Source organism: Vipera ursinii (assembly GCF_947247035.1).
Source record: "Vipera ursinii genome assembly, chromosome: Z".
Lineage (NCBI taxonomy): Eukaryota > Metazoa > Chordata > Lepidosauria > Squamata > Viperidae > Vipera > Vipera ursinii.
The window spans coordinates 39,564,743-39,590,961 of record NC_139517.1 but is presented as its reverse complement, the minus strand read 5'-3'; the positions used below and the strand labels follow the sequence as shown (position 1 = coordinate 39,590,961).

Sequence of the window (26,219 nt, the reverse complement as noted above, 5' to 3'; positions counted from 1 at the left end):
TAAGAATCCATACTTATCCTGCCGATACTAATCTAAGAAATAATTGCTGAAGTGCTACTAAATAAAAGAGGAAGCCAGTTTTTACAAATAAGATTTAACTTGTGCGAATGTTAAGGTCTATCATTCTTTTATCTATCATCGCAAGCGACTATTCTCATTTCCGGAAATATAATATATTCGTATCTCTATGATCCTGTAAGTGACGTAATTGGATGCAGCTACGGGAAAAGTGTTTGAACCGATTGAGAAGCCAAGATGGCGGCGGCAGTAGGTGGCGATTTGGGCACAGGAGGCCACGGCGACGCAGATGTCAACCTCCTGGGCCTGGAGGGCGAGGCGGGGCCAGACTCAGAGCCTGACTCGGAGGTGTTTTCGTGCGTGGCCCACTGCTCCGACCTCGCCTGCCGCCAGAACGAACAACGGCGGTTAGGCCTCTTCTGTGACGTCACGCTAGCCTTCAGTGGCGGCGGCAATGAGGAGGAGGGGGAAGTGGGCGGGGCCTCATCCGGCTCAGATCCCCCGCCGCGGGAGTTCCGCGCGCACCGCTCAGTCCTCGCAGCGGCCACCGAATACTTCGCTCCTCTCCTTCTGGGCGACTTCGCGGAGTCCCGCTCGGGGCGCGTAGAGTTACGAAAATGGAGTTCGGGAGCCGGACCAGACCCGGAGACGGTCGAGGCGGTCATCAGCTTCATGTACACGGGAAGCGTTCGCGTCAGTCCTGGCAACGTGCACGAGGTTCTGGAGTTGGCCGACAGGTGAGGCGGGAAAGAGGAACGAAGTGTCAGATAATAAATAATACACCGACCGACTGATACACCTTGGCAGAAGTGTTTTCCTGAGTTCTGATGGGTGAAGATATATATCTTAACCCGAGGGGGTTCTTAATGAAGGCAACGGAGGATGGTCGTTCTGTCCTTCCTTCCCTGGAATTGTGAAAGTTGGTCTTGGTTTTCAGTCTAAACCGGTGATCATTTTAATTGGAGTAACTAGCGGTCTGGCTTGCTATAAGGCATAGAATAGGCTAGAACCGAACACCCTGCACGGCAGCGCTGAACACGGTCCCAACAAAGCAGTGCAGTTTCTGAATTACTTGAGTTATAGCAGGAAGGGGACTGTTGGGACAGTTAAGACAACTTCGGTTCTGACACCTTTTGAAAAACACAGCGGCACTTCACATTGCTGAATGTCAGCTTAGTGGAAAGCAAGATACATGTTATTAACTATCTGGTGGCATTTCTAAATTGCCTTTTTATTTTGCAGGTTCTTATTAATACGTTTAAAAGAGTTCTGTGGGGAATTCCTCAAGAAAAAACTGAGTCTCTCCAACTCTGTAGCCATTCACAGCTTAGCTCATATGTACTCTTTGAACCAGCTGGCTTTAAAAGCTGCTGAGATGATCAGGAGGAACTTCTACAAAGTCATCCAAGATGAAGAGTTCTATACTTTGCCGTTTCACCTTATTAGAGACTGGCTTTCAGATTCAGAAATCACAGTGGATTCAGAAGAGGTTCTCTTTGAGATGGTTTTAAAGTGGGTGCAGAGAAATCCTGAAGAAAGAGAAAAGTACTTTGGAGAGCTCTTTAAGCTTCTCCGACTGTCACAAATTAAACCAACCTATTTGACTCGGCATGTTAAATCTGAAAAGCTTGTATCAAGCAATGAAGCTTGTCTCAAACTTGTGATGGAAGCAGTGGAAAGCCATGCTCTCAAGGGTGAGAATGTTCAGTTGGGTATACCTCAGCAAGTTACCTCCCCCATCTCGTGTCTGCCTCGCTTCGGCCAAAACATGGATGTTATCATGGTCATTGGTGGTGTGTCTGAGGGTGGTGATTACTTGAGTGAGTGTGTGGGATACTTTATTGATGAAGATAGATGGGTGAATTTACCGCACGTACACAATCACCTTGATGGACATGCTGTGGTAGTAACCGAATCCTATCTTTATGTGGCAGGTTCCATGGAGCCTGGCTTTGCCAAGACCATGGAAAGGTATAACCCAGGTAGAAATGTTTGGGAGCAGGTTTCTAATCTGATAACCAGGAAGCATTCGTTTGGACTTACTGAGGTAAAGGGAAACCTCTACAGTATTGGTGGGCATGGGAATTTTATCCCTGGTTTTAAAGATGTAGCTGTCTACAATCCTAATCAAGATAAATGGCACAACTTGGAGTCTGCCCCAAAGATACTCCGGGATGTTAAAGTGATTACAATAGACAACAGATTTGTTTACATGGCAGCTCGCACACCAGTTGACGGAGATAATGAAGATGGCTTGAGGTCTGTCATCATTCGCTATGATGTAGACACACGACAGTGGCGAGATTGTGAGTCTCTGCCACTCCTTGACAACTATTGCTGCTTCCAAATGATGGTGGGCAACACCAATTTTTACCACACCGCTTCATGTTGTCCCAGAAGCTATCCTCTAGACCATGAAGAGGCCAAGAGAAAAATCTCTAACCAGGTATCTGATGACATTCTGGAAAGCTTGCCACCAGAGGTTCTTAGCATTGAAGGGGCAGCTATCTGCTATTACAAAGATGATATCTTCATCATAGGCGGGTGGAAGAACAGTGATGATACTGATAAACAGTACAGAAAAGAGGCCTACCGCTATTGTGCCGAGAAGAAGCGTTGGTTGTTACTCCCTCCTATGCCTCAGGCTCGCTGCCGTGCTACAGCCTGTCACGTGAGAATCCCCTTTCGGTCCTTACATGGTACCCAGAAATATCCAATGCCACAAAACCTAATGTGGCAGAAGGACCGGATCCGGCAGATGCAAGAGATACACCGGCATTCCTTAAGTTTACGGAGGATGCCTCGGTCTCAGATAGAATGCTAGCTTGAATAAATACATCAGAAATACTAGTCTAATTGTCATGCCTGACATGGACTAATGGTCACCAAAACTGCTGAAGCATTGGCGACGAGGCTTTCTTGCTGTTAAGTATTTGATGTGGATTACAAGCACCACATGGAAATTTGGTGTATACTAGCCATAAATGTGAAGGTAAGAAGACCTAGAAAACCCTTAGAGCCTGTTGGTTTCTCCACAGACATGATCCACATGAAGAATCCAAAATAAAAATTGTGGATGTGTTCAGATAGTATTAAAAATTCAGCATAGCCTTTCTTTTTCTTTACATTTTTGTATTTGACTTTGTCTCTCTCTCTCTCTCTCTCTCTCTCTCTCTCTCTCTCTCTCTCTCTCTCTCTCTCTCTCTGTGTGTGTGTGTGTGTGGGGCCATCTGATCTCACTTTAAACATACAGGTCATGGGAAGTATTTCAGTTCTAAAATGCTGATACGCAAAGACCATTTCAAGGTTTTCTTAAGTTATTTTTTGCAGAGGTATTTTTTAATCTGTTCTGAATCTGTTTATTTCTCTCAAATTTGGAGATGTGCAATAGTTAAAAAATACCCTTTTAAGAGGAATAAAGCACAAACTTTCTAAGAACTTCAGATGTTACATGACAATATTTTATAGGTTTATCTAAAATTGTTTGATGTTAAAAAGTGTTAGTTTTGCTAGTTGGAGCATTCGCAATCGTGATGAAATATTTCTGAATAAGAGCATCACTAATTTTTGGTGATACTGTTCTTCCTTTTAGTAGCCCCACTTTTTCTCATTAATTTTTTTCAGTTACTTAAGAATTGTGGCCTTACAAATGAATGAAAAGACCAAAAAATATCCCTAATTTATAACTGAAGCAATTGGGAATTCATTATGCAGGGTTAAAATTGTATCAACTCAGGTGCCAGTTTCTGGATAAATTAAGTCTCAGTACCATTTGAACTATTTTTAACAATTAAATCTATTTGTCTTAATGTGACACCATTCTTTGTGTGGACAGTAGGGAGTACAAGGCTGTTCAATTGCAAAATTTGCCTATTCTGGAGTTGAGAGTCCACATAATCCAAATCTTGTCTTTTGGCAGTATATAAAATTTATTCTCACTCAAATAATTCAGATGATTGAGATACTATAAATTATTTGCTGCTTTCTCTCCACTCTCTTCTAGCCTAGTAGCATGCAGAATCCTATTTTGTAAGTTCTGGTAGTTTTATGGAAGACACAGAATATATTCAGATGATATAAATATATTTTTATTGGTCCAAGGAATATTGAAGTTTTGGAATTCTACAGAGTTGTTCAGACAGAAAATTCATATCAAGCATTTATGCCATATTTGATGATAGCTTATTGATCCAATAGAGTATTTAATTTACTTTATAAATTCTTTTCCATTACAGATATATTTCCCTAAGTGTCAAACATATTACTCATGAAATCATCCTTGCCTTGGTAGAGCACACCTCCATCTCCCCTTATGGCCTTGTGTCATAAATGTGGTAAATAAAGACATTAGATATCTAAGATATCTCAGGAAAAATCAAGATCTGATGCATAAGGTCTTCAAACAGTGTATAAGTAGAATCCTCAGATATAGATTTTGCCTCTTCATCTATAAATATTTTCTGAACAAGATATCAAACACTTAAGTTCATCTAGGTCTGCTGTTATCTCTCTTCCTTTTTTCTCTCTTAACAAGTCTGGATTTATTTCTGGGAGCACAAAAATGAAACATGGAGATGAAATCAATATGGGAAAGCTGTATTGGGCGATATTATTGATGGTGTTTGGAAAATATGTCTTAAATTTTAGAAGCACTATTTTAAAAAATACTGTTTTCCAATTTAGCAGGAAACCTAATTCATGTCTGAGATACTGGGGTAAGTGTTGAAACTGCATGGATGTGTGGGTTTTCCTAATTTATCTTTGCCATCCTAATATTTTTTATTATTTAACTGCACAGTAGATGGGGGCATGGTTAAACCTATGGGCTGCAGTAATTATCTTGATATCAAATTGAAACTAACATGTTCTTTTACCACAGTCACAAACAACAAACCAATTATGCCGCTTGCCGCCTTAAAGACACTTTATTGTTACCAGCCACTTTTTACAGTGTAATAGCTGCTTTAGAAAGCAATTTATTTTCTGGAAAACATTTGACATTCCAAAGCTGCAGGGATCTAAATTCCCTCCCTGAAAACTATTATCTGAAGTACTAATTAAGAAGTACCTTTCTTAAGAACATTATCTAGCTCCAAGCCTAGACACATTTGTGTGGAAACTTTAAAATTGTTTAATTTGGAGTAGTTTTTCAGTCTGATGGTTTTTTTTAGATATGTCAGCATTCCTTTTAAACATAATTAAATGGATTAAGCTTGTAGTATAGCCATGTCCCTATTAAACAGTTTGAAAACTTTGTTGTAAGTATAGTTGGCATTCATTGCAAATCTTTGCCAAATCGCCACAAGTAAGAATGTATTGACTATATTAATTAAAATGCTTCTTTAAAATTCTTATTTAGTCTGGGTAAGCTTTATATTTTAAAATCATAAATCACTTTGGATGTTGCTTGTGAATGAAGTCACAGCTATTCAATGCTGTTCTCGGGGATTTCAGTTTGCATGTCAAGTTAAGAGCACTCTAGTGAGCAGTCGCATAATATAATATGTAGCATGAAATGTCAAAGTTTCTTAATGTAGTGTTTGGATATTACGCTACTAACTTGCTCTCCTGGTCTGAATGAACAACTCTAGCCTCTATTATAAAAATCTCTTTACTTAGTCATGACAACCTTGTCAAAACTGCTTTGTGACAAAGGGAAATCCTCCAACAGATTATAAAAATATTTCCATTTTGAATTATTAACACATCTAGATTATGTTTCTTGGCATATTTGAGAGTTTCAGTTAAATGAATAAGACTTCTGCTTGAGGGAAATAATTAAAAATACATTTTGTTATTTCCTGCAACCAAGAGAAATTGCAGTAGAAATGTTCAGAGACAGATTTCAAAACTACATAGGGACTTAGGAAACAATAATCTTTTATAAGTTGCTAATTTTCTACTGACAGAATGTATGGTTCCACAGTTTGCCTTTATTTTATGATCCTGCTGGAGTATATTAGATCTTTTTATAATAAACACATTATTACTGCATAACACTGTGTGAAGCTGATATTCATAGGCACATATTCTTCATATACAATATTTGATCTCTTGCTTTGTATTCAAAGCACCTTTAACAATGAAGGTAATTAGTACAATGTTATTAAGGTGCAGGTAGTCTTTTACTTACAATTATTTGGTTAGCAACTGTTCAAAGTTATAATAGCACTGAAAAAATTGACTTACAACTAGTATGCACACTTAGAACACTCACAGCATTCCCACGGATACCTGATGAAATTTCAGGTGTTTAGTAATTGGCATGCAACATTGCCATTCATGTTCTTCCCAGCCAGCTTCCTACAAGCAAACAAGCCAGATTTGCTTAACTACTGCTTGATTCACTTAACTACAATAATTCACTTATGAACTGTGGCAAAGGGGGTCATAAAATTGAACACATCTCATTTAACCACTTTGCTTAATAATGGAAAATCTGGTCCCAATTGTGTTTGTTTATCAAGGATCTGTAATCTGTACAGATTTGCCACATATAATGTATTGGTTGTTTTCATAAGCTCTACAACAAAAAACATAGTATCAAAAAGATTTTTAGTTAGTCACTATTTAATCAAGTGACAAGTAATTTGCAATAGCCACAAAGAATGACAGTTATAAGTGTCTTTTATCTTGAACTCATATTGCGCAAATGACACTTGATGTGGGGAGAGTAACTCAGGAGAAGGTGGAGTTTTCCTCATTTGAAGGAAACTGGTAGTATCAGCTATTTTGTAGTGTTTGGGGAAAATACAGAAACAACAGATTTTAAACTTAGTTTCTCTCCTATCAATAGCTTTTGCAATTCTAGCAAGGGTTTATTTGTTTACAACGGTTGTAAATCTGTGAATGGTACAAATTGATGCTCAGTTGGTATGCCAAGTTAGACTTGTGGATCTCTAACTCTTATACTTGCATGTTACATAGCGTGCCAAGCTAAAATAGAGGTATATATGTCTTTAATTATATATATATATATATATATGTGTGTGTGTGTGTGTGTGTGTGTGTGTGTGTGTATAATATATAATATATATAATATATATATAAATAAGACAAATATATACCTCTATTTTAGCTTGGCACGCTATGTAACATGCAAGTGTGTGTGTGTATAAAACTCTCCAGCAAATATTAAGAAACCATAAGATAACTTCCTGTTTCATTTTTCTGTTGTGATCCCAGTTTGCCTTGGGTCTGTTCCTTAATAAATGGGCCAGCTCTGAGGGTGCAATGTAATTTCACCCCTGTTCAGTAGAATTCTCTAGATGCTATGCTGAAACCTAAACTTTATTTTTTAAAAATTCTGTTCTTTGTGTTGTATTACAGTTGTGTAACACTAAATACTAATTCAATAAACATTTTATTTCTCAATGTGTTGTTATATGTGACTGCAACAAGACAGAAAATGAATGAATCCTTTAATTCAGGATCCATTAATTCAAATTTCTGCACTCCTGGTCTAAAATGGCCCCTTTCAATTATTGGCTCTGGTCAAGAAAGGACTGAATTAGATAAATAAATCAAAATGTCTTCTTATGGTACAATAATTTTGGCATTGGGATGGGGAATAAATTCCTGAAAATGTTTAGAAAAGGATTTGAAAAAAAATCAACTTATGTCTCCATGAGTAAAATTTCTGCCTTTTAATAATGTTGTTGCCAAGGTACAAAATGGAGAAATACATTGTCTTCTGATCTTGGAACTTAAGGTGATTTTATTTGCCAGTTTAATCATGGTGGATTAGATAGGATTCCACAATGGGCTTCTAGAATAGAATAGAGCTGGAAGGGACCTTGGAGGTGTTCTAGTCCAGGCCCCTGCTCAAACAGGAGAATCTAGACCATTTCAGACAAGTGACTGTCTACTCTTCTTAAAAACCTTCAGTGATACAGCTCCCACAATTTCTGGAGGCAAGCTATTCCCCTGGTTGTCTTCACTGTTAGGAAGTTTCTTCTTAATTCCAGGTTGCTTCTCTGTTTGGTCAGTTTCTAACCATTGTTTCTTGTCCTGCCCTCTGGTGCTTTGGAGAATAGTTTGATGCCCTCAAATACTGGAATACTGCAATATGTCACCCGTTTCTTCTTTTCTTTAGACTAGCCAAACCCAAGTCCTGCAGCCGTTCTTCATATGTTTTAGTCTCCAGGCCTTTGATCATTTTATTTGCTCTTCTATGAACTCTTTCCAAAGTCTCAACATCTTTTTAGTAGTATGCTGACCAAAATTGGTTGCAGTATGCCAGGTGTGGTCTTACTAGGGTTTTATAAAGCAGTACTAATACTTCACATGATTTTGATTCTATGCCTCTATTTATACAACCCAGGATTGTATTTAGCTTTTTTTTGGCACCAGTTCAGCAGAACCAGTTGATATGCAGGTTCTGAGGTTTTGCTGGTAAAAAATACAGGAAACCAGAAGTTGCCTTCAAGCTTTACATTTTTACTCAGCTGAACAAAAAGACGGGCTCTTCTAAAAGAGAGCAGCCCCAAAAGACAAGAAATCCTTGTATTTATTCTTTCTGGTTACATAAGCAAGCCATCCAGGAAAGCTGACACACATACGATAAAGATTTCACCCAGTAAGTCTGGCATACTGTAGATAAGAGAGCAGAAGTAACAAACCTGTTCCCTTTTGGGTGTTTCCCTAAAGATATCATATGTTTTTTGGTGGGTTAGGACATTGGGTATTTTCCTTGCTGGCCTTTCATGACCCTGCATCCAGGACTTTGCAAGAGCCCAAAGACAGTAGGGCCATCTGCACATTCACAATTGTTATTTCCTATAAAAAAAGGAAAAGGTTCCCCCCCACATGCGTGCTAGTCGTTTCTGACTCTAGGGGGCGGTGCTCATCCGTTTCAAAGCTGAAGAGCCAGTGTTTGTCCAAGGACGTCTCCGTGGTCATGTGGCTTCTACTTGCATTTTTATGTGCTTTCGAACTGCTAGGTTGGCAGAAGCTGGGACGAGTAACGGGCTCACTCTGTTACACGGCACTCAGGATTTGACCCGCCAAACTGCCGACCTGATCGACAAGCTCAGCATCCTATCCCACTGAGCCACCGCGTCCCATGATATTTCCTATACTGTCCCCTAATTCCGGGTCAACACAGTAGCTAACTTTTTGTTGCCCAGGCCCAGAATGGAAGCAGCATCTGGAAGCAGCATCCACACAGAACTGTTCATTCACATATTTGAATACCACCACTAATTTCGCCAGTCTACTAATTTAGTCACTTTATCAAAGAATGAAATAAGATTGATTTGGCTGTTTTTAATAAACCCTGTTAAAAGTACTTGTTAACTATATTATTTAACTTGTTAGGAATAATATGGTTTGCTTGGTTTAGTCTGCTCAGTAAATATAGCCCTAAGAATAGTGATGCCTACCCACATGCTATAAATCAGGACAATTTTTTTTACTGGATTCACATAAGTGGCATACCACTGGATTCAAAGAAAATGACAGAATTAGAATTCTTAAATCAAGACTTCTTAACTTAAATTTACAATTATATTAAATTTCAGTTGAAATTTAGTCTAATTTAGATAGTTAATATATCTTCATTCCCTTTTAAAATATTTTCTCCTGGCTTTAAAAGTTGAATTGGTTTTCAGGAAGAGCATTTGATTTTTAATTAGTGAATTTCTGCAAATACTACTTAGCCAGAGATTAATTGCCTTTCTATTTCAGCTAATTAAGAATAATCCTGACGATACTAATCTGAGAAATAATTGCTGAAGTGCTCCTAAATAAAAGAGGAAGCCAGTTTTTACAAATAAGATTTAACATGTGCGAATGTTAAGGTCTATCATTCTTTTATCTATCATCGCAAGCGACTATTCTCATTTCGGGAAATATAATATATTCGTATCTCTATGATCCTGTAAGTGACGTAATTGGATGCAGCTACGGGAAAAGTGTTTGAACCGATTGAGAAGCCAAGATGGCGGCGGCAGTAGGTGGCGATTTGGGCACAGGAGGCCACGGCGACGCAGATGTCAACCTCCTGGGCCTGGAGGGCGAGGCGGGGCCAGACTCAGAGCCTGACTCGGAGGTGTTTTCGTGCGTGGCCCACTGCTCCGACCTCGCCTGCCGCCAGAACGAACAACGGCGGTTAGGCCTCTTCTGTGACGTCACGCTAGCCTTCAGTGGCGGCGGCAATGAGGAGGAGGGGGAAGTGGGCGGGGCCTCATCCGGCTCAGATCCCCCGCCGCGGGAGTTCCGCGCGCACCGCTCAGTCCTCGCAGCGGCCACCGAATACTTCGCTCCTCTCCTTCTGGGCGACTTCGCGGAGTCCCGCTCGGGGCGCGTAGAGTTACGAAAATGGAGTTCGGGAGCCGGACCAGACCCGGAGACGGTCGAGGCGGTCATCAGCTTCATGTACACGGGAAGCGTTCGCGTCAGTCCTGGCAACGTGCACGAGGTTCTGGAGTTGGCCGACAGGTGAGGCGGGAAAGAGGAACGAAGTGTCAGATAATAAATAATACACCGACCGACTGATACACCTTGGCAGAAGTGTTTTCCTGAGTTCTGATGGGTGAAGATATATATCTTAACCCGAGGGGGTTCTTAATGAAGGCAACGGAGGATGGTCGTTCTGTCCTTCCTTCCCTGGAATTGTGAAAGTTGGTCTTGGTTTTCAGTCTAAACCGGTGATCATTTTAATTGGAGTAACTAGCGGTCTGGCTTGCTATAAGGCATAGAATAGGCTAGAACCGAACACCCTGCACGGCAGCGCTGAACACGGTCCCAACAAAGCAGTGCAGTTTCTGAATTACTTGAGTTATAGCAGGAAGGGGACTGTTGGGACAGTTAAGACAACTTCGGTTCTGACACCTTTTGAAAAACACAGCGGCACTTCACATTGCTGAATGTCAGCTTAGTGGAAAGCAAGATACATGTTATTAACTATCTGGTGGCATTTCTAAATTGCCTTTTTATTTTGCAGGTTCTTATTAATACGTTTAAAAGAGTTCTGTGGGGAATTCCTCAAGAAAAAACTGAGTCTCTCCAACTCTGTAGCCATTCACAGCTTAGCTCATATGTACTCTTTGAACCAGCTGGCTTTAAAAGCTGCTGAGATGATCAGGAGGAACTTCTACAAAGTCATCCAAGATGAAGAGTTCTATACTTTGCCGTTTCACCTTATTAGAGACTGGCTTTCAGATTCAGAAATCACAGTGGATTCAGAAGAGGTTCTCTTTGAGATGGTTTTAAAGTGGGTGCAGAGAAATCCTGAAGAAAGAGAAAAGTACTTTGGAGAGCTCTTTAAGCTTCTCCGACTGTCACAAATTAAACCAACCTATTTGACTCGGCATGTTAAATCTGAAAAGCTTGTATCAAGCAATGAAGCTTGTCTCAAACTTGTGATGGAAGCAGTGGAAAGCCATGCTCTCAAGGGTGAGAATGTTCAGTTGGGTATATCCCAGCAAGTTACCTCCCCCATCTCGTGTCTGCCTCGCTTCGGCCAAAACATGGATGTTATCATGGTCATTGGTGGTGTGTCTGAGGGTGGTGATTACTTGAGTGAGTGTGTGGGATACTTTATTGATGAAGATAGATGGGTGAATTTACCGCACGTACACAATCACCTTGATGGACATGCTGTGGTAGTAACCGAATCCTATCTTTATGTGGCAGGTTCCATGGAGCCTGGCTTTGCCAAGACCATGGAAAGGTATAACCCAGGTAGAAATGTTTGGGAGCAGGTTTCTAATCTGATAACCAGGAAGCATTCTTTTGGACTTACTGAGGTAAAGGGAAACCTCTACAGTATTGGTGGGCATGGGAATTTTATCCCTGGTTTTAAAGATGTAGCTGTCTACAATCCTGATCAAGATAAGTGGCACAACTTGGAGTCTGCCCCAAAGATACTCCGGGATGTTAAAGTGATTACAATAGACAACAGATTTGTTTACATGGCAGCTCGCACACCAGTTGACGGAGATAATGAAGATGGCTTGAGGTCTGTCATCATTCGCTATGATGCAGACACACGACAGTGGCGAGATTGTGAGTCTCTGCCACTCCTTGACAACTATTGCTGCTTCCAAATGATGGTGGGCAACACCAATTTTTACCACACCGCTTCATGTTGTCCCAGAAGCTATCCTCTAGACCATGAAGAGGCCAAGAGAAAAATCTCTAACCAGGTATCTGATGACATTCTGGAAAGCCTGCCACCAGAGGTTCTTAGCATTGAAGGAGCGGCTATCTGCTATTACAAAGATGATATCTTCATCATAGGCGGGTGGAAGAACAGTGATGATACTGATAAACAGTACAGAAAAGAGGCCTACCGCTATTGTGCCGAGAAGAAGCGTTGGTTGTTACTCCCTCCTATGCCTCAGGCTCGCTGCCGTGCTACAGCCTGTCACGTGAGAATCCCCTTTCGGTCCTTACATGGTACCCAGAAATATCCAATGCCACAAAACCTAATGTGGCAGAAGGACCGGATCCGGCAGATGCAAGAGATACACCGGCATTCCTTAAGTTTACGGAGGATGCCTCGGTCTCAGATAGAATGCTAGCTTGAATAAATACATCAGAAATACTAGTCTAATTGTCATGCCTGACATGGACTAATGGTCACCAAAACTGCTGAAGCATTGGCGACGAGGCTTTCTTGCTGTTAAGTATTTGATGTGGATTACAAGCACCACATGGAAATTTGGTGTATACTAGCCATAAATATGGAGGTAGGCAGATATTAAATGTTACAACCTTCTCTACAAATATGATGCACATAGTCTAGCAAAATAATTATTCTTGCACTTTGTGGATGTATTCAGGTAGTATAAAGATTTAGCACAGCTTTTTCTTTACATTTTTGTATTGGACCTCACTGTATAACATTTATACAGATCGTGTGAAATATTCCAATTTGTTTTAAAATGCTGGTGTAAATGGAAAGCACCATTTCATGGTTTTCTTAAAAGATTTTTTTATCTGCTTTTGCAGAGGTGTTTACTCTTTTTAACCTGCTGTAAATCTGCTTATTTCTCTCAAATTTGGAGATGTGCAGTAGTAACAAAAGTTTATAAAAGAAATAAAGCACAAAGTTTCTAAGAGCTTCAAAATGTTCCATGACTATAAATATTTTAAAATTGTATTTAGCACTTGAAGTTGCTAAAAGGTGAATCTAATAATAATTGTCAGTCATGTAATGGAAATGTTCTGTTTTTTTTCTTTTAAGGATGTCACTATTATTTTTAGTGATGATCATCCTATTATTTAGTAGTGCCACAGATTTCTCATTAATGAATTTTATTTAATTGGTTCAGAATTGTGGCCTTAAAACAATGAAATGACCAAAAAGATCCTAATTCATAATTAAGGATTTGTGAGCTCTTCATGGAAGGATTAAAGCTGTGTAAACTTCTCCAATATCTGGACAAGTCTAACTACCATTTGATCTATCTTTGACAATCAAAGTCTTAAATGATACACCATTCCTTATGTGGATAGTAGGCTCTTTGATTTTGAGTAGAAAATTTCCCTGAACAATTATTCTTGATATTAAAAACCCATAGCTCCCATGTCCTAATTATATTTATATATTTTATATGACAGCATATGAAATTTATTCTCATCCAAGATAATTCTTGAGATAGATATAAATTATTTGCTGCTTTCTGTCATCTCTCCACCACCCTGGTAGTAAGCAGAATCCTCTTTTTTTTAAAGTTCTGATAATTTAATGGAAGATACAGAATATGTCCAGATGATAGAAATGTATTTTTATTGAACTAAAGAGTACTTAGATTTTAGAATGCTACAGAGTTGTTCAGGCAGGCAAAGTCATATGAACCATTTATGCAATATTTAATGTATGTTTGTTCATCCAATAGAATATTTTTATTTCCAAATTCTGTTGCGTTGCAGGTAAATGTCCCAAGATGTTAAACACATAGCATGATGTCCTGAAGTAATTTTATTGCATTTATTACTCATCCTTTACTCCCTTTTCTAACAAACTGAATGTATATTTACATTATTCATCCTGCCTCTTCAAATGATTGATATAAATTATTCCAGAAACCATCTTTGGCAGGCAAAACATCTTTTAATTTCTCCTCTTTCTTTTGTGCCAGGAATATAAAGATGTAGTGATGGCAATGTCTAAGAAAAATCTAGACCTGATATATGTGATCATCAAATAATGTGGAAGTAGAATCCTCAGGAAAAAAAATGGCTTCTTCATCTAAATATTTTCTGAGAAGGATCTAAAATCATTACTTTCATCTATTACTTCTCATGTCTTAATTTTTTTTCCTTTAACTAGTCCAGATTTATCTTTGGAAGGACTAAGATGGACTAAATAGACAAAATCAGTTTGGGAGAAATCTGTATTGGGCAATATTATTATTGATGGTGTTTGATTGGTATATAACTGATTTAAAGTTTAGAAGCACTGACCAATGCTGTTTTCCAATTTAGCAGGAAACCTAATTCATGTCTGAGTGGGGTAAGTATTTCAATTGCATGTGTGCAGATTTTCCTAACTTACTTTTGCTCTTCTAATACTTTTTTTTTATTATATAGCTGTATAGTGGGTGGGAGCAGGGTTAATCTTGTGGGCTGAAGTAACAATCCTAATATTAAATTAGGACTAACGAGTTCTTGTCGGACAGCATCACAGACATTAACACTCCAATTATGCCAGCATCACAGACATTAACACTCCAATTATGCCGCTTGCCTGCCTTAAAGATGCTTTATTGTTACCAGACACTTTTTACAATGTAATAGCTGCTTCAGAAAGCAATTTATCTTCTGGAAATCTTTTGATATTCCAAAGCTGCAGGGTCTAAACTCCCTTCCTCAAAACTATTATCTGAAGTACTAACTAAATATGCTTCTTAAGAATATAATCTAGCCCCAAGCCTGGACACATCTGTATGCAAAATTTGTTTAATTAGAAATTGTACATTTTCAATCTTATTTTTAGATCTCTCAGTATTCCTTTTAATTATATATATAGCTATAGCTGTAGTACTTGAAATTGTCTTATATGTGTCATGATAACCTTGACAAAATTTCCATTACCTGAAATTAAATACACATTTGAAATCCTGATAGTAGGTATATGTGGCCTTTATTGCAGATATTTTGCTAAATCAGTAAAAATAATCTATTGACCATATTGATTAAAATGCTTGTTCAAAATGCTTGTTTAGTCTGATAAGCTTTGTAAAGTTATGAGTCACTTTGGTTGTTTGTGAATGCAGTCACTTACAGCTATTTACATGCCTTGCTTGGAGATTTCAGTTTGTATGAAGAGTTAGCAGTATGAAAAGCAGTTACATTGTACAATATGTAGCGTCAAATGTCAGAATTTCTTAATATTTGGATATTACACTACTAACTTGTTCCTTTGGTCTGAATGCACAACTATGGGTTTATATACGGTCTCTTCTTATTTAGTCATGACAATGTTGACAAAATTGCCTTGTAACAAAAGGAACAGACTACAAAAATATTTCCATTTAAAGTTATTAAGAGATCTAGATTATGATCCTCAGCATACCTGAGACTTTCAGTTAAATGAATGGAACTTCTGCCTGAGTGAAAATAATTAGAAATATGTTTTATGGACAAAATATATTTCTAATTATTGCAGTGGAGATATCAAAGACAGGAGGACATCAAAGCTAGATAGGCTCTTAAGAGACTTTTTTTTAAGTTGCTAATTTTCTACTGACAAAATATATAGTTCAATAGTTTGACTTTTGTGATCTACAGAAGTATTGTAGATTTTTTATAATAAATGGACATTGTTACTAGAGTAATATTGTCTGAATGTATATTCATAGGCACATGCTCTTCATATATTTGAATTCCTGTTTTGTGTTTGTATCTGTTTCACTAAGACTCAATTTTCATAAGAAAGGTTACTACATATATCAGTACTCTATTCCAACGACGGTAGGGAATGGCAGTAGGTGTCCGAACAGAGGACCGCATCAACATCCGGGAGTGCGTCCCCGCTATCTTCAAGCGGTGATGCACTCCGACCCTCTGGTTTCGGCCAGTGGTACCGGGAGCGAAGATAACCACCTGAGCTCAGGCTTGTATATCTTAATGCCAGATCCATAGTCAATAAAGCTCCTCTCATCCGAGATTTGGTTGAGAGTGAACATGCAGATCTGGCCTGCATTACGGAAACCTGGTTAGGACCTGAGGGTGGTGTCCCTTTGGTAGATCTTTGCCCACCAGGTTTCCGGGTGCTACACAGGCCTCGGGCTCAGGGAAGAGGCGGGGGAGTGGTGGTAGCGGTGAGGGAGAACCTGTATCCGCGAGAGGCCACTGTTGTCCAAATAGCCGGGTGTGAGTCTCTCCTCCTTAGATGTGGCCCTAAGGCTCAGTTGGGCTTGCTGCTAGTGTACCTTTCACCTAGTCGCGTAGCAGCAGCCCTGCCCGATCTTCTTGTCATCCTCTCGGGACTGGTGGTTGAGTTCCCCAAAATTATGATCTTGGGTGACTTCAACTTACCATCCCTGGGGAGATCATCTGAGTTGGCTCGGGAGTTCATGGCTTCCATGACGGCCATGGACCTGACGCAGATAATCCAGGGCCCAACTCATGTAGGAGGACACATGCTCGATTTGATTTTCCTATCTGGACAGTGGTTAGATGATCTGGGTGGGGGCTCTCCAATTGTTACGCCCCTGTCATGGACAGATCATCATCTCCTGCGGCTGACCTTCCGCTTTGCCACTCCCCGTCGTGGGTTACTGAACCAACGAAATGGTACCGCCCCAGGCGGCTAATGGACCCTGGGCGGTTCCAAACAGCGCTTGGCCCCCCACCTGCCTCCTTTGCTCATAGCTCGGCCATGGTGGAAGCCTGGGAAAAGGCAGCCACAGAAGCACTCGACCGAGTTGTACCCATGCGGCCCCTGACCCGTTGCAGATCCCAGTGGGCTCCATGGTTTTCTACGGAGCTCCGGGAGATGAAACGTCAGAGACGGGGCCTAGAGAGCTGTTGGAGATCCAGCCGATCCGAATCCAACCGATCGCGACTAAGGTCCTTTACGAGGTCTTATCTCGCGGCGCTAAGGAGGGCAAGGTCTAATTACTTTGCTACCCTTATCGCGTCCGCAGATAATCGCCCGACCGCCCTGTTTAAGGTGACCCGCTCCCTCCTGAATCTAGAGGTGAAGGAGGATCCCTTGCAGGGTCGTGCTGAGGAATTTAGCCAACATCTGCTGGACAAAATCGCTCGGATCCGGACCAGTCTGGATTCCAACTGGGCAGAGTCTGACGATGAGAACTTGGACAGTCTTGTTGATGTTATCTGGGAAGAGTTTGATCCTGTGACTCTGGACAAGGTAGAAAGGATCATGAGGAAGCTAAGCTCCACTACATCCTTATTGGACCCGTGCCCCTCCTGGCTGGTTTATGCGGCTCGGGATGGGACACGAGGCTGGATCCATGCAGTGGTAACTGCTTCATTGAAAGAGGGCAGTTTCCCCGCAGCCTTGAAAGAAGCGGTGGTGAGACCCCTCCTCAAAAAGCCTTCCCTGGACCCAGCTGTTTTAAACAACTTTCGCCCGGTCTCCAACCTTCGCTTTCTTGCGAAGGTTGTTGAGAGTGTAGTGGCGCATCAGCTTCCTCTGTTCCTTGAAGATGCTGATTATCTAGACCTGTACCAATCGGGTTTCAGGCCCGGACACAGCACGGAGACGGCATTGGTCGCTCTGATGAATGATCTCTGGCGGGCTCGGGACAGGGGTCATTCCTCTGTCCTGGTCCTATTAGACCTCTCTGCGGCTTTTGATACCATCGACCATGGTATCTTACTGCGGCGTCTCAGGAGATTGGGAGTGGGAGGCACTGTTCTTCAGTGGTTCTCCTCCTACCTTCTGGAACGTTCACAGTGGGTGTTGGCGGGTGACCAGAGATCGACCCCGAGGCCTCTCATTTATGGAGTTCCTCAGGGGTCGGTCCTCTCACCTCTCCTGTTTAACATCTATATGAAGCCGCTAGGTGAGATCATCCGTGGTTTTGGAGTGGGTTATCAGTATGCTGATGACACCCAGCTTTTCATCTCGACCCCAAACCACATCAGTGATGCCCTCGATGTGATGTCCCGTTGCCTGGAAGCGGTCCGGGAATGGATGGGGAGGAACAGGCTTCAACTCAACCCGGACAAGACTGAATGGCTGTACATACCGGCATGTCAGGATATTCAGATTATTCCATCTCTTAATATCGGGGACAAGTTATTACCCCCGTAGATAAGGCTCGCAATCTGGGTGTCCTCTTAGATTCACAGCTCTCCTTAGAAGATCATATAGGAGCTGTGACTAGAGGGGCCTTCGCCCAGGTTCGTCTGGTGCACCAGCTGCGACCCTATCTGGACCTGGATGCCTTGTGTACAGTCACCCATGCACTTGTGACCTCTCGTCTTGACTACTGCAATGCTCTTTACATGGGGCTGCCCTTGAGATCCACTCGGAAGTTTCAGCTGGTGCAGAGTGCAACTGCACGAGTGCTTTTGGGGGTCTCCCAATACTCCCATATTACACCTCTGCTCCGTGAGCTGCACTGGCTTCCAGTTGCCTTCCGGGTGAAATTCAAGGTGCTAGTGATGACATACAAAGCCCTACATGGCGTGGGTCCAGATTACCTACGGGAGCACCTACTGCCAGCGTCAACATCACTCCGTCCTGTGCGCTCCCACAGAGAGGGCCTCCTCAGGGTGCCACCGGTCAGAGAATGTCGGCTGGTGACCCCCAGGGGGAGAGCATTCTCGGTGGGTGCGCCAATCCTTTAGAACCACTTACCAGCTGAAATCCGGATGGCCCCCGACCTTCGCGCCTGGCCTGATGGATTTGGGTTTTAAAATTTTCTCACTTTATTGCTTTATTGTATTCTTACTTTATTGCTCTGTACACCGCCCTGAGTCCTCCGGGAGAAGGGCGGTATATAAAACAAACAAACAAACAAATAAATAAATAATTACAGTTTTCCCACATTTGGCATATTTGTTATTACTATACCATCTACAACAAAAAATAAGAAATATATTATGTTAGTCATTTTTAACAGTGTGACAATAAGCCATTTGCAAGAATTCCTACAAAAGAATAGCACTATTATAAGTGGCTTCCATCTTGAACTCACATTGCGCAAATGACACTTGATGTGGGAAGAATGACTCAGGAGAAGGTGGAGAGTTTCCTCATTTGTAGAAAACTTGTAGTATCAGCTGTTCTGTAAAATGTTTTGTGGAAGTATAGAAACTTCCCAACAATGTCTTACAATTCTGGGAAAGGGTTATTTGTTTATAATGGTTGTAAATCTGTTGATACAAATTGATGCTCAGTTGGTATGCCAAAATGATATTTATGGATCTCTTAACTTACTGGCCCTCTCTGAATTTGAAAAAAATAGTAAAAAATATAAAACTTTATAAAATATAAAACTCTTTCTCCTAAGAGTTCACAATGGATCAGGAATTCATAAGATAACTTCCTGTTTCATTTTTCTGTTGTGATCCTAATTTGCATTTGGTCTAGTTCCTCAATAAATGGGTTAGCTCTCAGACTGCAATACAGTTTTCACCTGGTTCAGGCAGAATGCTCTATTGGGTGCCGGATGCGTCACGCCAAAATTGTACCCACCCCATTGCCGGGAATGGGAAAAAAGTTGCGATACATTGCAACACGTCACATGACATTGCAAGTTTGACACACGTGCTTTAGATACTATGCTGGCCTCTAAAGTTTATTTTTTAAAATGCAATTAATTATGTGCTATATTATCTGGATGGGGAAGAACAGGCTCCAGCTCAACCCAGCCAAGGCTGAGTGGCTCTACGTACCGGCATCTCGTTTAGTCCAAGAGGTTCCATCTTTGGTTATGGGAGGAGAGGTATTACCTCCTGTTGATAGGGCGCACAACTTAGGCGTCCTCCTGGATACATGATTCAATTTTGAAGATCATATAGGAGTTGTGGCCAGGGGGGCTTTTGCCCAGGTTCGCTTGGTGTGCCAGTTGCGCCCCTATCTGGACCGAGATGCTCTACGTACGGTCACTCATGCACTCGTCACCTCCCGTATAGATTACTGCAATGCTCTCTATATGGGGCTGTCCTTGAAGACCACCCAGAGGCTCCAGCTGGTGCAGAATGCGGCCGGGTGGGTTGTGATGGGAGTATCCCGATACTCCCATATTACACCCCTCCTGCGTGAGCTGCATTGGTTACCGGTTGCCCTCCGGGTGAGATTTAAGGTGCTGGTTCTTACCTATAAAGCCCTACATGGCTTAGGCCTGGGATATTTGCAGGACCGTCTGCTGCCAGGAACAATTTCCCATCGCCCGGTGCGCTCACACAGGGAGGGCTTTCTCAGGGTGCCGTCGGCTAGACAATGTCTGGCGACCCCCGGGGGAGGGCCTTCTTTGTGGGAGCGCCTGCCCTGTGGAATCAGCTTCCCCTTGAGCTCCGGATGGCCCCGGATCTCCGGTTCTTTCGTCGCAACCTCAAAACATTTCTTTGCCATCAGGCTGACCTGGACTGATGATAGGGGTTTTTAAAAAGAAAATGTTTTTAATATTTTATCACTGGGGCTTGTTAGTTTAATCTTTTTTTTAACATTTGTATTATTGTGTTTTATTGTTAGCCGCCCTGAGTCCTTCGGGAGATAGGGCGGCATATAAGTCCCAATAAATAATAAATAAATTACCTTGTGTAACACTAAATACTAATTCAATAAACATTTTATTTCTGTCTTTTGTTCCTCTTATTAAAATTGTTCATGGATATATTTTCAGCACAAAAGTTCCTATCCTTCAATTTCAGTTGTGATCAGGGAATTTTTAAATAGTGCAAAAAGAAGTTTCCTGTCATTTTATTCATATCTCACTTGTCTCATAGAATGAAGACAAACTAATCAATGTAAGGTGTACAAATAGGAATATATTTCCTAATTTAGAAGCTGCCCATTCTAGAAAACATAGTTTAGACTGATGGCAGGGAAAAGTCTAATGGGAAATTAACCATAACTTCTTGAGATTGAAACAAAATTTTAAAAATCAAAATAAGGAAAGTAATAGTTCCATTCTGTTCAGCATTAATGGGCTTGAAATATACCTGGCTCTTTGCCTTGCACTTTTCAGATGTATTTAGCTGTGAAGAAGGGAAGATGGTCAGACAGCTGAAAATTAATCTAGTAAATAAAAGAAAAGCAGATTTCCCTTGGGGGAAAAAAAGATATGCTAGACAACCCATGACCATCTGGATTATCCTTTCAGAGATGTTTCCTTACTAGATTCCTTTTGTAATAATTTTATGTCATATTGTTTTATAAATTTGCCATATTTTAATACCCTGGGAGTCATGGGTTCCAGATTTTGGAGACATTGTAATCAAGTAAACAGTACACCAATCAAGGAACTACCAATGCAGACAAGCTAACAGTAAACAATAGCCCAGTCAAGGAACCTCTAAGAACACTCCTACCGACGTTGACAAGCAAGTTACTAGTATATAAAAATAAGAGCAAACCTCCCCTTCTAGCACTGATGATGTTAACTAAATTAGCAATGAAACATCTGCAAGAAAACTATCAAGCTCAGAGAGCAACAAGGATCCTACAATCTTTAACATCTACTTAAAAGTTGCACAAATTACCAATTTGCTTCCGGGTCCAATTCAAGATGCTTCTTTTGACCTTTAAAATCCCTCATGGCATGGGGTTGGGTGAAATGAGGAACTGACTACATCTGCCCATCCTATTAGATCTGGCAGAATAAGTATATTTTGAGTCCTGTCTGCGACGGTCTTACATATGGCAGGATTTCAGATATATCATTCCTCTCAGGTGATACTGGTCCCAGCTCGGCCTTCCTTCCAGAAGTTCCTTAAAGCATGGTTGAGTAATCAAGATTGGGAATTAGAAGTAGTTCTTGACTTATAATCGATTGTTTGAGAACCAAAGTTATGACAGACTTCCCTGGGCATACCTGTAACCCAGTGCTGAAATGCCAACAGTCAGCCCCCTTCCACCATCATGTGACTACATTTCGGACTGGGCAGTTGGCCCGCATCTATAGACATTTGCAGCATCTCACTGCTTTTTACAAAATTTTTGCAAAAATCTAGCATATACTTTTTTTTTTTTTGCAAAACCAGCCTATAGTGAACAATGGGTATGCTTAATAACTGCAGCAAAAAACATAAAAATTGGGCTGGTCATATATAGATGACCTGTTTTACAGCCATAATGAACAGATTTATGACTTACCATAAGTCAAGGAATACCTGCATATGGTATTGCAATATGACTAGTAGTGTAGTGCCTATAATGATAGTGTAATAAGATGGCTGTATTGCCTTTAATGATAGCTCTCTTTGCTACTCTGTTGCTGATAGCTTTGACTGTCTTTAATTGCAGAATGCTTTGTGTTAGCTTTTTATGATTTTTACTGTACACTAAGTCACATTCTGTGAGATGGTCTCTATATAATTGTGATATCAATCTATCAACCAACTTTCATAAGTGAAAGTGTTCTCTCATGTTCATCTGAACTTTTATGTAAAGTTGTTTCTATTTGATACCTATAACAGGACTGTATATAGCTAAAAGGTATTCAACAAATACCGCTGAGAAATTATATCAACATCTGTCTTAAAATTGTCCTGTCAAACTGAATTTAAGCTCAATGGCCTTACTGTCACAATCGACACCAGGAATTATCCATTTTCAACAATAGTATCCCCAGAAACAGGTCAAGTTGTAAAACATGGGTGGATGCATTAAAATAATTAAAATGTCAAAATGTTCCAACACTATTTTAGTGCAGTTTAGTTATTAGTAAACAGTTGTAAACTTGTCAAGGACTTTATGACAACAAATGCCTCAAGATTAAGGAGAAACATCCCGAGGACAATTAACCAGTGGAACAACTTACCTCCAGAAATCGTGGTTGCTCCATCACTGGAGATTTTTAAGAAGAGGCTAGTCATTTGTCTGAGGTGGTATAGGTTCTGCTTGAGCAGGGGGCTGGACTAGAAGACCTCTGAGATCCCTTCCAGATTCTATTCTATTCTATTCTTAGAATCCCATCTTAACTACCTACACTTTTTTTTTACTAATCCCTGACTGTCCCATTTTTTGAGATACTATTCCTCAGTCTCCATTGTTATGTACAGATTCATCTGTAGTTCTATCTTAAGTGCAGTGTTGGGAAGCTTAGAGCTGGAGGGATCCTAATACCATTAAAGTATTTGTGCATTTATTTATTTTTCTTATTCATAATCGTCTGGTGCAAAAGATGAAAAAAGTGGTAGGATTAAAAGTAGTAGATGCTGTGTCCACACAACATGCACTTACTATACTGAATCCAGTTTCTTAATTTCACTAATACACTGAACCACTACTCATACTGATTTGTACTGTGAACCAGATATTAGCCATCCACATCTTAATCCAACATGTTTTAGCCCACCACTGCAAAGTACGTACATTTTATAAGCAGGTTTTGTATAAACTCAGCTAATGTGTTTGTCCACATAAAATTTTGTAAAGGGTATAAAACGCCTTGTGTAAGAGTAGCTTTAATGCATTTGATATTTTCATTATTCCATGCAATTTAAAGATGGGTATTTAAAACACAAAAGGTATGGGATAGGAAATGTCTGCATACCTCCTTTTCAATTCTGGAATTTCAGTGAGTATAACTAGCAATTCAATGGTTTCTATACAGTAAATTCTTTCTCCCTTGCTGTAAACCAAAGCAATATTCTGGAGAGAGATTATGTTGTTAGAAGTAAAAATATTAAATTGGGGCTTATAGCCATTATACATAAATGAGAGGGCTAGATAAACATTCAGCATTGTTTGGGCTGGCATAACATTGTGGATCGAGAACTACCAGAAGTACAGGCAGGATTTCGAAGAGGCAGAGGAACTAGAGATCAAATTGCCAACATACGCTGGATCATGGAGAAAGCTAGGGAGTTCCAGAAAAACGTCTACTTCTGCTTCATTGACTATGCTAAAGCCTTTGATTGTGTGGATCATAACAAACTGTGGCAAGTTCTTAAAGAGATGGGAGTACCAGACCATCTTATTTGTCTCTTGAGAAACCTATATGCGGGTCAAGAAGCAACAGTGAGAACTGGACACGGAACCACTGATTGGTTCAAAATTGGGAAAGGAGTCCGGCAAGGCTGTATACTGTCGCCCTGCCTATTTGACTTATATGCAGAGCACATCATGAGAAAGGCAGGGCTAGATGAATCAAAAGTTGGAATTAAGATTGCTGGAAGAAATATCAACAACCTAAGATACGCAGATGATACCACTCTAATGGCAGAAAGTAAAGAAGAACTAAAGAGCCTCTTGTTGCGGGTGAAGAAGGAGAGTGCAAAAGTTGGGTTGAAACTTAACATTAAGAAAACCAAGATCATGGCATCTGGCCCTCTCAATTCCTGGCAAATAGATGGGGAAGAAATGGAGGTAGTGACAGATTTTGTTTTCCTGGGCTCCAAGATCACTGCAGATGGGGACTGTAGCCAAGAAATTAAAAGACGCTTGCTCCTCGGAAGGAAAGCCATGGCAAATCTAGACAGCACACTAAAAAGCAGAGACATCACCCTGTCGACAAAAGTGCGTATAGTCAAGGCTATGGTCTTCCCAGTTGCAATGTATGGCAGTGAAAGTTGGACCATAAGAAAGTCTGAGCGCCAAAGAATTGAGGCCTTTGAACTGTGGTGCTGGAGAAGACTCCTGCGAGTCCCTTGGACTGCAAGGAGATCAAACCGGTCAGTCCTAGAGGAGATCAATCTTGACTGCTCTTTAGAAGGCCAGATCTTGAAGCTAAAACTCAAATACTTTGGCCACCTAATGAGAAAGAAGGACTCACTGGAGAAGAGCCTAATGCTGGGAAAGATCGAGAGCAATAGAAGAAGGGGACGACAGAGAATGAGGTGGCTGGATGGAGTCACTGAAGCAGTAGGCGTGACCTTAAATGGACTCCAGAAGATGGTAGAGGACAGGAAGGCCTGGAGGAATGTTGTCCATAGGGTCGCGATGAGTCGGACATGACTTCGCAGCTAACAACAACAACAACATTGTAGAATAGAAAATAATGTTTTGTCTTATCCTATTGTGTGAACCAAGGCATCATATAGACCTGTTTACTTCTGTTGTGTTCTCATTATACAATAAATAATAAACATATAGTTGTAATATGGGTAGTGAGATGGGTGCCATATAAATTTAATAAATTGGCTTATTTAAATTTAGACACAGTATGGAACATGAACATGGCCTTTTTTGGTAACTCAGATATAACACACTAATAAATCTTGCATTTGACCAAGTATTTTATGGCCTTTTACTTTTCAGAGGGATGCTAAAGGCCCAGTAGACTTCTTATTCGAGATAAGATTGACTTTTTTCTCTACAATAGTGATTATCTAAGTTTGGTTAAAGAATGGGATTGGTCCAATTCACTCAGCAACTTACACGCCCAGCAACATACTGTTCTCCAAATAAAAGGAAAAAAAGCTATCATATCTGTAGCAGTCCTTTTTCCACAATTTGAAAACATGACCAAGTTGCTACCTTTAGGTGAGAGCAGGTAGGATCTCTTGCTTCTGTGGTGCTTTCTAGCAGATGTAGAGATAAGGAAAGGGATCATCATGGGGTTATAAGCAAAAGTTACTAGAACCAATAATTACCGTATGAAACTATAAAGCTGATATTTTTACCAGACCCTGCCTCCTCTCCCACCCACCCCCAAAAAACCCTCGGGTTGTCAGGCGAAGCTCTCCAAAGCTAAAGCGGAGGCACTCCCTCTTTAGGGAGGTTTTCGGAAAACAAGCCAATTGGAGCCCTGCAGCTCACTGATTTCCTTTGGCTCCTCCTCTGTGCAGTATAAAATGCTTTCAGAAAAGAGAGCTCGTTCCAGTTGCTGCTAGAAACCGCTGTTTTCCTTCTTTATTATATTTTTTATGCTGTTTTTGTGACAGGTTGCCCCCAGGATGGAGGCTCCAGCTTGAGGACGTGCCATCAATAACTGGTAAGCAGCTATGTCCCAGCTGAGGTAAAGGGGCTTTGTGAATGAGCACCTACAGTGTAGTAACTGGGTTTCCATTTTTTTTCCAAATTTTCAGAATGGATACTTTTCAACCGTTTTCAAAAACGTTTCGTATATTGCCAAATTGTTAACTGGCAGAAAATATTTTCT

The 26,219-nt window shown here is 40.7% G+C and overlaps 2 protein-coding genes across 3 annotated transcripts; both read left to right on the top strand.

Moving 5' to 3' along the window:
* The first annotated feature begins 209 nt into the window (after positions 1–209).
* Positions 210–3,171, top strand: LOC310649750 (kelch-like protein 11). Its single transcript, XM_083378500.1, has 2 exons — positions 210–755; positions 1,261–3,171. The coding sequence occupies exons 1-2, from the start codon at positions 256–258 to the stop codon at positions 2,840–2,842; spliced, it is 2,082 nt and encodes a 693-aa protein (XP_083234626.1). The 5' UTR covers positions 210–255; the 3' UTR covers positions 2,843–3,171.
* Positions 3,172–9,912: 6,741 nt separating this feature from the next.
* On the top strand, positions 9,913–26,191 carry LOC310649749 (kelch-like protein 11). 2 transcript variants are annotated; one of them, XR_014494302.1, is made up of 5 exons: positions 9,913–10,458; positions 10,964–12,713; positions 14,455–14,482; positions 26,002–26,051; positions 26,146–26,191. XR_014494302.1 is itself a non-coding variant. In XM_083378499.1 (2 exons), exons 1-2 carry the CDS (start codon positions 9,959–9,961, stop codon positions 12,543–12,545), a joined length of 2,082 nt encoding a protein of 693 aa, XP_083234625.1. In that variant the 5' UTR covers positions 9,913–9,958; the 3' UTR covers positions 12,546–14,424. The 2 variants fall into 2 exon arrangements, 1 of the variants encoding a protein (XP_083234625.1); XM_083378499.1 differs by lacking the exons at positions 14,455–14,482; positions 26,002–26,051; positions 26,146–26,191 and having other exon boundaries at positions 10,964–14,424.
* The last annotated feature ends 28 nt before the right edge of the window (positions 26,192–26,219 follow it).

Excerpts from the sequence above, each read along its gene's own strand:
- LOC310649749 (XM_083378499.1), top strand. The coding sequence starts at position 9,959 with ATGGCGGCGGCAGTAGGTGGCGATTTGGGCACAGGAGGCCACGGCGAC. Across the intron at positions 10,459-10,963 it reads GTTCTGGAGTTGGCCGACAG|GTTCTTATTAATACGTTTAA; the intron begins GTGAGGCGGGAA and ends TTTATTTTGCAG.
- LOC310649750 (XM_083378500.1), top strand. The coding sequence starts at position 256 with ATGGCGGCGGCAGTAGGTGGCGATTTGGGCACAGGAGGCCACGGCGAC. Across the intron at positions 756-1,260 it reads GTTCTGGAGTTGGCCGACAG|GTTCTTATTAATACGTTTAA; the intron begins GTGAGGCGGGAA and ends TTTATTTTGCAG.